General features: G+C 45.6%; 1 protein-coding gene across 1 annotated transcript in view; it reads left to right on the top strand.

Annotated features, from left to right (window-relative positions):
• LOC125463600 (protein HID1) overlaps positions 1–15,418 on the top strand; it is a 113,900-nt gene that overhangs the window by 51,609 nt on the left and 46,873 nt on the right. The window contains exons 13-15 of the mRNA XM_059653560.1: positions 2,362–2,502; positions 2,953–3,043; positions 12,765–12,916. Of these exons, the coding sequence (XP_059509543.1) occupies positions 2,362–2,502; positions 2,953–3,043; positions 12,765–12,916 (384 nt within the window). The remainder of the gene's footprint in view (positions 1–2,361; positions 2,503–2,952; positions 3,044–12,764; positions 12,917–15,418) is intronic.

Genomic DNA, 15,418 nt, shown 5'->3' with positions numbered 1-15,418 from the left:
TACCCCTGTTAAGCTCTTGATGTCTATTTTTCTAGTCTTTGGTTCAGCTGTATTCCAAAAAGTGTTTTTTTTCCTTCTTGCAGTGCATTTCCTTTTCTCTTCTCATAATCTGTTAATGGTTTAAAAGAGACCTAAGGGGCAATTTTTCCACCCAGAAGGTGCTGCATGTGTGGAATGAAGCCCCAGAGAACATAGTGGAGATGGGAACAATTACAGCATTTAAAAGGCATCTGGATGGAGACATGAATAGGAAGGGTTTAGAGGGATATGGGCCAAATGCTAGCAAATGGGACCAGATCAGATCGGGAGTTTGGTTGGTGTGGACGAGTTGTACTGAAAGGCCTGTTTCCATTTTGTATGGATCCAAATCTACTTCAACCTCCTGCCAAATGTGAAACAAAGCCGAAAGTATCCATCATTTAGCTGGTCAGTGACAAACTTAAAACAGAGGACAGTGGAAGTTACACTTCTGACATTGAAAACTAATTAATCAGTGCTTCCTTGAAAGGTAATCCCCTCCGGTACTTTTCAAACAAGTTCTTCAGAATAAGAAAGCTGCTTAGGTAGTACCACCGCTGTGCGCTGTGAGTTTATGAAGTCTGCTGTTCGTGTAGAATGGAGAAAGGGCAATATGTTGCTTTGACCCACTGCCCAGTGTGAAGTAAAGCAAGTGGGTTCTGTTGCTGAATTTGAAACGAGAAAATGCAGGAGAATATATACCTGTGATTCAGGAGGTCGACAGGCCACAACTTCCCATAAAATGAAAGAAAATCCAGTGGCCTTCATGAAACTCTTGGATGATGTTGTTTGGAAGAGAGAGGAATGATCACATTCCAAGGTGAATTATCAATACCCAAAGCCAGTCCTATCTTTCAAAAGTGGCTTTTGGTTCAAGTGACAAATATGTTTTCTACGGCATGACCTGAATGGAAGTGATGCTGGATTGTACACTTGGGATGCAGGCACCAACAGAGCAACTGCTAAGGTCACCAATCAAGATCAAAACCTTGGGAAACAGCTACAGAGCACAGAGATTAAAGAAGATGAAAATAGAACTTGTTTTCTCATGAATGTGTTATTGAATATTACTGGACTGTGAATGGTGTGTTAGTGGAAGGCAGCGAACAATTTGAGGTATTTTAATATTGGCCGAAAGTACATCCTTAACCTTAAGGAGATGGCAGTTCTGGATGCTGGAGAGGTAACTCCATTTGCGAAATCTCATCTCAAAAGTTTTCTTGATGATGAAAAAGAACAACAGAAATCACAAATCAACTTGAGAACTTGGTGTTGATAGAAGCTTAAGAGATTGTATTGAGATGTGAAACCTGTAAGCCTGATTCGTCAGTGAAGTGGTTTAAGCATAACAAAACAATTAGAAAGAGACATACATATGAAATATCTCAATGAGGAACTGTAAACAAATTGATAATGTATCAAGTTCCATGCACAATGATCAGTGACATCATGCCAATTTTAGTACTGACCTCCAAACGTTAGGGAAAAATATTGCAGCATTATCTCTAAGTCACTACAAAGGGCAGTGGAGAGTATACACGTGAAACATGGATTTCTAAAGGTGTACGTGCTGTCTCCTGTGATATCCCCTGTACTGGTGTTCCCACGGACCCCAGTGATGTGCCCCTGTACTGAGTTTGCCAAATTGCCATTCATTTTTTCACAAATGCTTTACTCCAGATTAAACCTTGGATAGGCCAAATTGAGTTAAATGACATGCCTGTTAGTGGTAATTAAGCACTGTTAAAATGCTAGAGTATGATTACTTGTTGAAGCTGTTGCTCTGTAGCACCAAGAGGAAGTGACAGAAAACAATACTGCCACCAGTGTGAAGGATAATGTACTGTGTGGGGGTTGTCACTGTACAGAACAGACAATATGTAGGTGATATCACTGTGAATAGGGCTGATACTAGTGCAGGGATTATCAGTGTGCACTGTAGACACCAGTACAGGGGATATCACTGTGAACAATGCTGACACCAGAGCAGCTGATAACGCTGTGTGCTGACAACAGAATGAGGGATATCTTGGGTCAATGTGGATCCAGCAAAGAACATATCACGGGAACCATACAAACACCAGTACAGGGAACTCTGTGGAAAGCGCAACATCAGAACAGGATGAAGCAGATGAATGTGGAACTGTGCAAATTACGAACACTTCCTTTTAATTCACTTTATATGTGAACCATCAGGGTTGTTTAAATTTGGAATACAAGATTTATTACATAATGGTGCAACAAATTGCACATTGACAGGGAATCTGCCTGGAAACTACTCCTATGCAGTCAGTCTGTCTGAAAAGTGGATATGAATGATTGTATTTGTTCTTGGCTGCTTAGGATTTCCAGTTCATTCTGAAAGGTCTGGCTCGTTTGTTAAACAACCCATTGCTTCAGACGTACCTACCCAACTCAACCAAGAAAATTCAGTTCCATCAGGAGCTGCTGGTTCTCTTCTGGAAACTCTGTGATTTCAACAAGGTGGGACCCTGGCACCAGCACAGAGACTTTGGTGGGGTTGTGGGGGGTGGCTGCTGGGTGAGAGTAGGGGGAGCAGGCACTGAGCGAGGCTGGGGGTGGCCATTGGGGGAGGGGGAGGACTGTGGAGGTGGAACACTGAGGGAGGGAAAGCACCGAGGGAGGGGAGTCACTGTAGGAGGGGGAGCACCAGGTGAGGCAGGGGAGTGCACTGAGGGAGACAGGTGGTGGGAGGGGGTAACCTGAGGCTGGTGGAGGTGGCAACAAGTGAGACTGAGGGGAGAGAGTGGGGCACGGAATGAGATGGGGAGGGGGCACACTGATGAAGTCTGGGGCAGGGGAGGGGGTCAATGAGCGAAACTGAGTGGTGGGGGGGGGGGGGGAGGCTGTTGAAGTGCTTTTGTTTTCTCAAGTCTGCCATTTGACAATTGTCCTGGATTTTTCCTTTTGCAGAAATTCCTTTTCTATGCCTTGAAGAGCAGTGACGTCCTGGACGTCTTGGTGCCCATCCTGTACTATCTGAATGACGCCCGAGCAGACCAATGTAAGCTCTCCTCAGACCCACACTCTGCAACCTACAGCGCTGTGTCACGTCCATTCTCTACTGAGTAGCTGTGGTGAAAGAACATGGTCAGCTGTGGCAACCAGCACTTTTGAGTGAAGGAATTAGTGCAGAGGATTATTGGAGTGTGGCAGTGTTTACTTTGGATGCTGCGACCATCCTGAGATGCAGCTGGCTTGCTAGTTTAACTGATGTTTTTCCTGATGGTTAAACTTGTCTGTTTTGGACCTAATTCTTATATCAGGCACAGACGCAGTGTGGTTGTGATACTGGACCAATGATCCAGAGGCAACTGAGGAATTTCCTTAACTTGCAGGGTGCTTTTGGTGAATTCAGACCTGCAATAATGTGATTAATTGTTAGCTTTTACCTGAAATAATTTAGTAAACCACTCGATTATATTCTGGAGGCAGCTTATGTATTTCCTTGAAAGCAGACAGTCGGTGTACATCTGCATCCCCATGTATGAAAAATGAAGCGATGCTATTGGACAGACAGCTTGGAATTGAGCATTCTGGGTTGTGGAGGGGTGTGGCCTGATCTGGCATGAGTTCCACATTGGTACCGGCACCACTGCCACTCTCACTGTACCTAACTCAGCCTCAGAAATCTGCAGTCTTTATCTCAGAGTCAGAAATCCGCACCCCAGCCACATGTTGGCTTTCAGGGCTTGGGGATGCTGACATATCCGATGAGAACAGGTGTGGTGAGAGTCTGGATTGCAGGGACGCAGCTTGAAGTGACTTTGGAGAGGGCAATGTCAACTTGTAGAAGCTCGATTAGTGGCTGGAGAAGCAGTGAGTATTGTCAGACCAGAAAAGAAGGGAGTAATAAGAAAGAATCCAAGAGAAAATGACAAAGGTGTTAGAGTATAAAGAACATCCAAGTAATAACTCCAGTTCACCTTGTACCGAAAAGAAAGGATAGCTCCTGTACAAGTAGCATTGGATTAATTTGTTCGCTGTAGCTCAGTTGGTAGCATTCCTGCTTCGGAACCACAAGGTTCCAGGTTCCTTGGCTGACACTAGGGTGCAGTGCAGGACTCAGGAAGACTGGACGAGATGTTAGAACATAGAACATTACAGCACAGTACAGACCCTTCGGCCGTCGATGTTGTGCCGACCTGTCATTACTGATCTCAAGCCCATCTAACCTACACTATTTCATGTACGTCCATATGCTTATCCAATGACGACTTAAATGTACCTAAACTTGGCGAATCTACTACTGTTGCAGGCAAAGCATTCTATTCCCTTACTACTCTCTGAGTAAAGAAACTACCTCTGACATCTGTCCTATATCTTTCACCCCTCAATTTAAAGCTATGCCCCCTCGTGCTCGCCGTCACCATCCTAGGAAAAAGGCTCTCCCTATCCACCCTATCTAACCCTCTGATTATTTTATATGTTTCAATTAAGTCACCTCTCAACCTTCTTCTCACTAATGAAAACAGCCTCAAGTCCCTCAGCCTTTCCTCGTAAGACCTTCCCTCCATACCAGGCAACATCCTAGTAAATCTCCTCTGCACCCTTGTTCCTTTCATCCTTATCAAAGTAGAAACTGATTTAACTCTGGATTTTCCACAGATAGGAATACTACTTAGTCACGTAAAGTCAGCTACCCCAGCAATAGAATGTTGGCTTAGAGCATGGATTCACTTGAATACTATGAATCTGTCTGTTATAAGACAGATATTACATTTGCCCGTTTTTCTCAATATGTTAATGTTAAAATGTAATAATTCAGTCCTGTCTGTTATGGTTATATTTGCTGGATACCCTGCTTGTTTCTGTTTTCAAAAGTACAGCTGCTGTCAGATCAGTTGTAAGTTGCAACTCCCATTGTTTGCACGTAGATGGTATCTGGGTAGATCCCATTAGTGACAATCCAAATTATCCAGAAGAGAGTCTTCAAGATGTTCTTCAGTCTTTTCACATCTTGCAGGCAGATTTCATTTTTTTCTGTTACTTGGTCAACTGTGAGAAAATTTTAGAAAAATTAGGTTTGGTGCAACAGTAAACACAACTCAAACTGAGAAACAGTTCCAGAGTAATAAATTGATCAATTAAAAATGCATTGATAAAAGTGACCCTTTTAAAAAGTGCCAAGCAGCAGAGTGAACCAATAAAACCTTTTGTTGCCTTTTCTGTTAAGAAACAGAACACGGTAGAGAGAAACCAGACCCCAAATCCTAGTACCATTTTCCTCTGTAGGGGCATTCTTCAAATTGGTCTCAAAGCGCTTCTCACACATGTGAGGGTTAGAATCAAGTTGCCTTTCAGCCTTGGATTACACCTTCTCCCAGCCTATTTTGTGGAGTGCTTTTTGCAAGGGGAAAGATGGGTGTATGTCTGCCCCCTCCCCCCACCTTTTCTTCACACCCACCGTTGGCCCCTCACTCTTCTTTCATAGTTTGAGATTTCAGAGGGCCTGCTCTGCCGCCTTGACTGCAGTTCTCGAGGAGCCAGTGATGCTGCAGGAAGGAGACTGTCTGGCCTTCCCCAACTTGCCCCTACTCGTGACTCCAGTCTGATTTCCCCTCACCCATTATGACTCTAATTGTCCCCATCCAGAGACCTCAGTGTCACCCCTGGTATTTAGGCCTCAAGCTGAATGATGGGAGGGAGCCTTGTACAGCTCACTGCTCCTGCAGTCAGAGGCTGTTTAGAAAGAAGAGAGGCGAATTGGCGTCCAACTGCAAGGCCATCTCCTTGCAGCATCTTCCACATGTACGTAGCTGTATTTCAAAGGGTGGTTGTGGGCAAGATAGGACCCATGTTGGGCTGCCTATTGACTGAAGCAGCGTTAAACTAATGGTCTGTCCCTGTGAATGTAAAAACTCCCATGATAATATTGCGAAGAGACACTGAGGAGTTATCTCCAGTCTCCTGGCCCTGGATCACCATCACAGAAGCAGATTACCTTGTCATTTTCAGATTGTTAGTCAGATGCACAAATGTGGGATAATGTGAGTATTAATAGAGTCAAAGAGCTGTAGAGAACAGAAACTGACCCTTCGGTCCAACTCGTCCATGCCACCCAGATATCCTAAGTAAGTGTAGTCCCTTTTCTCAGCATTTGGCCCATATGCCTCCAAACTCTTCCTATTAATATACCCATCTAAATGTTTTTTTAAATGTTGTACTTGTACCAGCTTCTGGCAGCTTACTCCATACACGTGCCACACTGTGTGTGAAGAAGTTGCCCCCCTCTCACCTTCAAACCTGTGCCCTCTAGTTTTGGACTCACCCACACTGAGGAAAAGACCTTGACAATTCAGCCTATACATGTCCCTCATGATTTTATAAACCTCTAAGTTCACCTCTTGGCCTGCAATACTCCAGGGAAAATCGCCCATTCCATTCAGCCTCCCCCTATAGCTCAAACCTTCCAACCCTGGCAACATTCTTGTAAATTTTTTCTGAACCAGTTTACCATGTGGAGCCTTGTCAAACACCTTAATGAAATCCATATAGACAATGTCCACCGCTCTGTCTTCATCAATCCTCTTCGTCACTTCTTCAAAAAAAACTCAATTAATTTAGTCAGACACGATTTCCCAAGCACAAAGCCATGTTGACTATCCCTAATCAGTCCATGCCTTTCCAAATACAAAAATGTCCTGACCCTCGGAATCCCCTCCAACAAATTGCCCTCCACTGATGTCAGGCTCACTGGTCTATAGTTCCCTGGCTTTTACTTACCACCTTTCTTCAATAATCACACCACATTAGCCAACCTCCAGTGTTCTGGCACCTCACCTGTGGCTATTGATGATACAACTAATGCATCAAGGGTGTCAGCAATCCCTTCCTTAGGTTCTCTCAAAGTTCTAGGGTAAACCTGATCCAGTCACAAGGTTTCTGTACGCCTTTGCATTTGAAGACGTTCAGTACTACCACCTCCTGTGATATGGATACTTTTAAGGTATCACTATTTATTTCCCCAAGTTGTCTAGCTTCCATGTCCTTCTCCATGGAAAACACTGATGTAAAATACCTGCTTAGTATCTCACCTATCTGCTGTGGTTCCCCACATAGATCCCCTTGCTGATCTTAAAGGGGCCCTATTCTCTCCTTTGTTACTCTTTTGTCCATAATGTGTTTGCTGAAAGCCTTTGGATTCTCCATGACTCTGTTTGCCAGAACTATCTCATGTCTCCTTTCTGCCCTCTTGATTTTCCTCTTAGGTATACTCCTTCTGCCCTTATACTCCTCCAGGCATTCACTGAACTGCTGCTGTCTATAGCTTACATATGCTTCATTCGTTTTCTTGACCAGAGCCTCAATGTCTCTAGACATTCAGGATTCCCCGCACCTATCAACCTTGCCCTCCACTCTTACAAGGACACACTGTCTCTGGACAAGAAGGTTTCCTACTTTCCAGTCATTCTTTTACTGGCGAATATCTGCCCCCAAACAACATTTAAAAGTTCTTGCAGATTAGTGTCAAAATTGGCCTTCCTCCAATGAGAACTGTGACTTTTAGATCAGGCCTCTTGCATTGAAATAAATGCAGTTTAATTTCAGTCTTAACTTGTTCCCTGCTTTGCTCCTGACTGCTGGACTTGCTCCTTTTCTCAACTGCACCCAGTCTCAGACTGATCCCTTGTCTCATGATATCTCGGTGAAACATACCCCCCCCCCCCGCAGCTTAAATCCTCCCAAGCAGCTCCAGCAAATCCACCCACCAGTATATCAGTCCCCTTCCAAATCAGGTGCAACCCATCTTCCTTGTACATATCACTTGCACACCAGAAGAGATTCCATAATGCAAAATTGCATATCCTTCTCCTCTGCACCAGCTCCTTGGCCATGCATTCATCTGCTGTGTCCTCCTATCCTCACCATCACTGGCACATGGCCCCAGGAGTAATGCAGATACCACTACCCTCAAGAACCTACATTTTAACCTCCTGCCTAATTTCCTGTATTCTCTCCTCAGAACCTCGTTCTCTTCTCTTCCTACGGTTCCATTGTGTACAACGACCTCCGGCCGGTCCCTCTCCCCTTTCGAGAACATTCTGCACCCTCGCCGAGACATCCTTCACCCTGGCACCAGGGAGGCAACGCATCATTCTGACGTCTTGTTGCCGGCCACAGAAACATCTGTCTGTGCCTCAGAGTAGAGAGTCCCCTATCAGAATCGATTGCTTGGCGTCTCATTACTGCAGAGCTGGTCTCAGAAACCTGGCTGTCAGCGCTACATTCCTAAGAGTCCATCACCACCTACGTTTTCCAAAGCAGCATACATAGCTACTGTAGACTCCTGCACTACCTGCCTACCCCTCCTACAATTCCTGGAGGCAGCCCACCTACCTCACTGTATCTGTGGTTTTTCTGCCTCCCTGAAACTGCCATCCATCACACCCCCTGTTCCTGTAAATTCCTCATTGCCTCGAACTGCTGCTCCAGCCTATCCATAGGCTCCACAACCAAACTCGCTTCTTGCAGACATAATCATCACTAACATGGAAACTCTCCCTAAGCTCCCACATCCAACGGGAAGAGGACATTACTACTAAAGGCCAAATTTGCACCTTAACAACATACACACCCAGAAAATAGCACAGTTTTACTTCTAGAAACATTGCTTTAGGTTAACTTGATACTTATGTTTCTAGCTTTAAGTATTTTTTAAAATATAATCTCACTAAACATATTTTAAAAATATAGTAATCATTATTACAGATTGACAGACAAATAGCATCTGATTAGTCTTAATAAATCACTTGACTGTTACCCTGCTGTGAGCAGTTCTCTAGAGGTCCCTCCAAACTCAGCTGTGAATTTTATTGTTTGTGTATTTTTGATTAGATTAGATTAGATTCCCTACGATGTGGAAACAGGCCCTTCAGCCCAACAAGTCCACACTGCCCTTTGAAGCATCCCACCCTGACCCATCCCCCTATAACCCACACACCCCTGAACACTACGGGAAATTTAGCATGGCCGATCCATCCAGCCTGCACATCTGTGGACTGTGGGAGGAAACCGGAGCACCCGGAGGAAACCCATGCGGACACAGGGAGAATGTGCAAACTTGACACAGTCACCCGAGGCTGGAATCGAACCCGGGTCCCTGGCGTTGTGAGGCTGCAGTGCTAACCACTGAGCCACCGTGCCGCCCTGAGACCAAACCTCAATGACCAGGGATACTTAAAACAAAACAGCACAGGCAGCTGGCTGTGAAAAGTCACTGCCTGGTCAGACAGCTGTGCAGCTTTGCTGCTCCTTTTCTCATCTCCCATGAGACCCCTGCTCCCTCTCTTGTTTTAAAGCATCTTCTTTTGATCTATTTTTCACAAAGTTCTAAAACAATGCAACAGCTTATGAAACAGTAATTACTATTCCAAAAAAAAAATCAAGCTCCAGCACTGGAAAAAACCTCAAAAAAGGACCACTCTTAGAGCCACAATTTTTTCTTGTCCTCCATCTTGGGTAACCCAAAATCCAGTCTAATCTGGAAAATTGACACAACAAAGCAAAAGTGTCTTCAATGTATTACCAGCACACACACACACACAAAGCAGCAGGCTGGCTTTGTACCTTATTTGTTATATATTGTGCTGTTTTCATCCCAGTTACGCACCTGTCAATACATGATCCTAGTATTATATAGTGACAGAACTGTTCCCACTAGTACTACCTTGTCATCTTGTGAAGCTCTGTTGTTGTGACCAGGAACCAGCTAAAACGCAAATGAATATAAAAGTTTGGAGCGGGACAAGGCCATTCAGCCCTTTGAGCCTGTTGCTCTATGAATGGCTGATCTCTATCCTTTAATTCTCTTGTTAATTGAGAAACACCTTCGATGTAGCAGCACTGTCTTACTTCCATAAATATTGACCTAGCCAAAGAGCCAATTGCCACACTGCTAGATGTATCAGGCAGGAAGGCAAGCAAACAGCAACAACAAGGATAGCATCTTGAAACAGCTGGATCTGTGCCTCGCAACCCACTTCACCTTCAACAGTTGTACATTTAAACAAATCAATGGAACACCAATGGGATCGCCAAAATCAGGACTGATTGCAGAAGCAGTAATGTAGAGGTTAGAGCAGACAGTGCTCCCCACTGTACAACCCAAACTCTAGGTCCGATATGGAGATGACACCTTTGTGATTATCAAACGTACAAGACTAGAAGAAACCCACCGACCCATAAACAACATCCTCACCACAATAACATTCACAAAAGAAGAGAACAATAACCGACTGCCCTTCCCAGATGTAATAGTAGAAAATAAGAACAACAGGGAACTTCAGACTAACAGATACAGAAAGACTGTACATATGGACCAGATACTTAATTACACCAGCAACACCCAAAAACGGAGCTGCAACAGGACACTATTTAAATGGGCCACAATACACTGCAGCAACCCGGAATTGTGCAAAGCAGAACAGAAATGCTTATATGGAGTTTTTAAAAGGAACTGGTACCCAAAAAGCACAATCTGCTGTTTCGTCCGCAGAAGACGTAACACAGCCAGACACGCTAGTCACTGCATCAGGAACATATCAGAGATGACCACAAGACTACTCAGACCCCTCGGTATCAGGATGTCCCACAAACCAACAACCACCCTGAGGCAGTTACTGACAAACATAAAGGATCTGATGGCCACAAGCAATAAAAGTAACAATGTACAAAATACCAAGCAAGGACTGTGAGAAACATTACATATTCCAAATTGGAAGAAAACTGACAGTAATGTTACACAAACACAAACTAGCCACCAAAAGACACGACCAATTCTCACTGGTCCCAATACACATGGAAAAAGAAGGACGCAAATTTGACTGGGACAACACATCTACAGTAGCACGAGCCAAACAGAGACGTGCCAGGGAATTCCTGGAAGCCTGGATTTCCCAAACACACTGAACTGGACCCAACGTATAAACCACTGAAAAACAATAGGAAGTAATACCAACCACCTGAGGAAACCGAGTCATACAAATATCTTGTGGGACAAAACACCAACACTTCACCAGAGGTGCACTGATGATGCTACCTAGCTGGGTGATGGGACGTCTGCAATAAAACTACCGGCTCGGCGAGCCAGTCTCCAACCTCATTTGCAACCTGAGCTTCAATTCTTCTCAAAAAGTTGAGAAGCTATCTGCCTGTGTCTTCAAAAAGTCTTCATCGGTGCCGTCTCCACATCTCTGTGGAGTAAAGTTAAAATACTCACACCCTGAGAGAAAAGAATCCTGCTTTTCTCTTTATGAAGTGGGAGACTTGTCATTTTTAAAGAGTGTCCTCTAATTCCTGGTTAGTGTCACAAGACAAAACGTTCTGCCAACATCCACCTTGTCCAATCATTCAGGATCTTGTATGTCTCATAAGATCACCTCTCATTACTTTAAACCCCAATCGATACATTCCAACTTGTCCAATATTTCCTCGTAACTGCTGAGCCCAGCTGTCAACTGGGGAAATGTTTTCTGAACTGCTTCTGACACCTTTATGTTCTTTCCTAAATCAAAACTGTGCATACAGTCCAGCTGTGACCTCACCAACACTATACATGTACAGCAAAACATCCTGACTCTCATATTCCACTCTCCTTGCTATAAACATTAACATGCCATTTGACACTGAAATCTCTTGCTGTGTCCGCAGGATAAAGTTTTGTGATTCGTGTACCAGGACTCCCAAATCCTTCCGTTCCTCAGAGTTCTGCAGCCTCTCTCCAGTTAACTGAAAACGCTGCTTGTCTATCCTTTCTGCCAAAGTGGACAAGCTCTCATTTTCCAGATTATACCCTATCTGCCAATTTTTTTAACCTATCCATTTAACTTATGCATATCTCTTTGACTCCTTATGCCATCTTCAGAACTTACTACCTACCTGTCATCAACAAATGTAACTCTCACAATTTCACTTTCTTCATCTACATCATTAATATCGATAATGAATTTTTGAGGCTGCTATGGTGATCCCTTTAGGATTTCGCTCATCACAGCTCCTCAAGTTGAAATGAAGCTGGTACAAATATTTACCTGAAGTAATATTCATGTGACATGTACATGATCAGAAAATGTAGGAAATATATAGCTCTGTGGAGAAACTTAATGTTTCTGGTCCAGAATCTTTCACCTGGCGTAACATTAACTCTGTTTTTCTCTCCACAGATGCCACCTCACCTGCTGAGCATTTCTTGCATTTTCTGATTTCATTCGAGATTTGTAGCATCTGCAGTATTTTACATTAGTATTACCATAATGGGTTGCGGTCATTGTGAGTCAGTGCTCCAGGAATTCTGCAGTCACTGAAGATCAGATTCTGTATGAAGTAAGTATTGATTGTGGAACAGATCTGATCAGTTCTTGCTGCACATTACTGGAGCATTGACAACGGAATACTGTGAAATTAAACTAGAGACATGTTTAGATTTGTTTTAAAATACTTCATTGAACTTGAAATCTACATTGTCTGATAATGATGATGTGAGGCTGATGAAGCGGATTAAGAACCAGAGAACCCAGTGGTACAAGAGGGATCAGATGGTGGAGTAGCTAGTGGAGGAGCAGCTTCTGGCCAGCAGCAAGAACATGCCTTTGCTGACATACGGAGGAAGCACTGGAAGGGCAGCTGTGCAAAGAGTGTAAGGTTTTTTGCGTTCATTGACAGAAAGGCTGATGAACACACAAAACGACAGAAGTGTGACAATTGCTTTTCCTTTTGTCTTGCAGCTCGAGTGGGATTGATGCACATTGGGGTCTTTATCCTCCTGCTTCTCAGTGGAGAGCGCAACTTTGGTGTCCGACTGAACAAACCGTACTCGGTCCGTGTGCCTATGGACATCCCAGTGTTCACTGGAACCCACGCTGATCTCCTTATCATAGTAAGCCCCCTGAGTGTGATGATCTAGTAGTGGCTGTGGTACTGGATCAAAAATCCAGAAATGTGAAGTTAAATCTCTCGCACGTAGCTTGAGAATTCAAATTCAGTCTTAAAAATATGCAAATAGAAAGGAAGGAACATATTTCTCTAGCTCATTTCACAAGTTCAGGATGTCCCAAATTGTTTTCCTGTTAGTGGAGTATTTTTGACACGGCAGTGTTGTAATGCATCAAAGTAAACAAACAATGCGCAGCAGCATCCCATAAGTCACAGTGTCATCATCATTGAAAGATCTGTTGTTGTGACATTAGCAGAAATGTAACCCTTGGCCAGGGCATGCCAAACCAGAGACCGGTCAGATACAGGAGGAGCTCACTGAACCCATCATGCCTGTGCCAACCAAGTAAAGGCCATCCAGCCTAATCTCACTTTCCTTTGACTAAGGGGAACAGCTGCTTCCTATCTATCCTATCCATGCCTGTCACAATCTTAAATACCTCCATCAGGTCGTGTCTCAGCTTTTGCTGCTCTAACCTAACCAAACTCTTATGCATTTCCAACACAACATTACCTCCCTGCTGTGTAATCTGTGCTATGACTGATGAAGTCAAGTATCCCTTTACTGCCTTAATTGCCCTGTTAACCCCAAAATCTCTCTGTTTTCCTGGTATCCTGCCATTCATAGAGTATTCCCTTTTCTTGTTACTTCTTCCAAAGTGCATCACCTCACACCTTACTGGGATAATTTCCATCTACCACTGATCTGTCCATCTGACCAATCTGTCTAACCTAACACCTTCCTCATTGTCAACCACTTGGCCAAACTTTATATGATCTGAAAATGTATTTATCAATCAACCCCAACCCCCGTACTCTGCCCCCCCAACCACCAAAACACACCCATACCACACCGTCGCCCACACCCACATCCCCAAGCCCACACCCACAACCAACCCCACGCACCCCCACCACCCCACCCCACCATGCATGCGCACACACCCCCTTCCAATCCCCACCACACCACCTCCTACACCCGTGCACACACCCTGCCCCCTGCACGTGCACGCACATCCGCATCTGCAAACACACCCACCCCACCCCTCCCTGCACACACGCACCCTGGTACACACATACTGCCCTGACACACACACTCACTCTCTCTCACACTCAGTCACTCACACTGTCTCTCACACACACACACTCATTCTGTCTCACTCTCACTCACTCATACTCTCTCTCTCCCACTCTCTCGCTCTCTCACTCGCACTCTCTCTCACTCACAACACGCTGTCTCTCTCTCTTTTTCTCTTTCTCTCTCTCACTCACTCACACTCATACACCACACACCACACTCACTCTACCCTGCACGCGCGCACACACACACACGCGCGCACACACTCACTCACTCTCGCGTGCACACACAGACACACACTCGCTCACTCACTGTACCCTGGCGTGAGCGCGCGTGCACACACACTCACTTTCTCTCTCACTCACACCACACTCACTCACTCACACGCACACTCACACGTGGACATATTCTCACTCTACCCTGGCGCGTGCACACACACTCACTCTATCCTGGTGCGCGCATGTGCACGTTCATACATGCACATGCTCAGTCTACCCTGGTGAGCGTGTACACACACACACACACACACACACACACACACACGTGCATGCGCACGCAGACACAGACTCACACACACTCACTCTCGCGCGCACACAGACTCTCACACTCACTTGCTCACTCACTGTACCCTGGCGTCAGCGCGCGCGCACACACAGACTCACTTTCTCTCTGTCTCTCACTCACACCACACACACTCAATCACACACACACTCACACATGCACATATTCTCACTCTACCCTGGCGTGTGCAGACACACACGGATACTCGCTCAGACACACACTCCACCTGGTGCGTACACACACACACACACACACACACACACACACACACACACACACACACACACACACACACACACACACACACACACACGCTCTCGCTCTCTCTCTCGCCCCCTCTCCCTCCCTCTCTACCGACCCTGGCGCGAGCGCACGCGCACACACACTCTCAAGCACTCACTCTGCCCTGACCTGCACTCGCACCCCCACCCTCACCTCCACATTCCCCCGCGCACTCTCACTCGCGCCTCCACATTCCCCCGCGCACTCGTGCCTCCACATTCCCCCACGCACCCGCACTCACTCGCACCTCCACATTCCCTCGCGCACCCGCACTCGCTTGCACCCCCACATTCCCCCGCGCACCCGCAGTCACACTCGCGCCTCGACATTCCCCCACGCACCCGCAATCACTCGCACCTCGACATTGCCCCGTGCACTCGCACTCGCGCCTCCGCATTCCACGGCGCACTCACACTCGCGCCTCCGCATTCCACGGCGCACTCGCACTCGCGCCTCCGCATTCCCCCGCGCATTCGCGCCTCCACATACCCCTCGCACTCGCTCTCGCGCCTCCACATTCCCACTCGC

The sequence above is a fragment of the Stegostoma tigrinum genome, chromosome 22, assembly GCF_030684315.1.
Source record: "Stegostoma tigrinum isolate sSteTig4 chromosome 22, sSteTig4.hap1, whole genome shotgun sequence".
Classification (NCBI taxonomy): Eukaryota; Metazoa; Chordata; class Chondrichthyes; order Orectolobiformes; family Stegostomatidae; genus Stegostoma; species Stegostoma tigrinum.
Note: the sequence above shows the minus strand (reverse complement) of the source record. Positions and strands in the feature narration are given on the sequence as shown.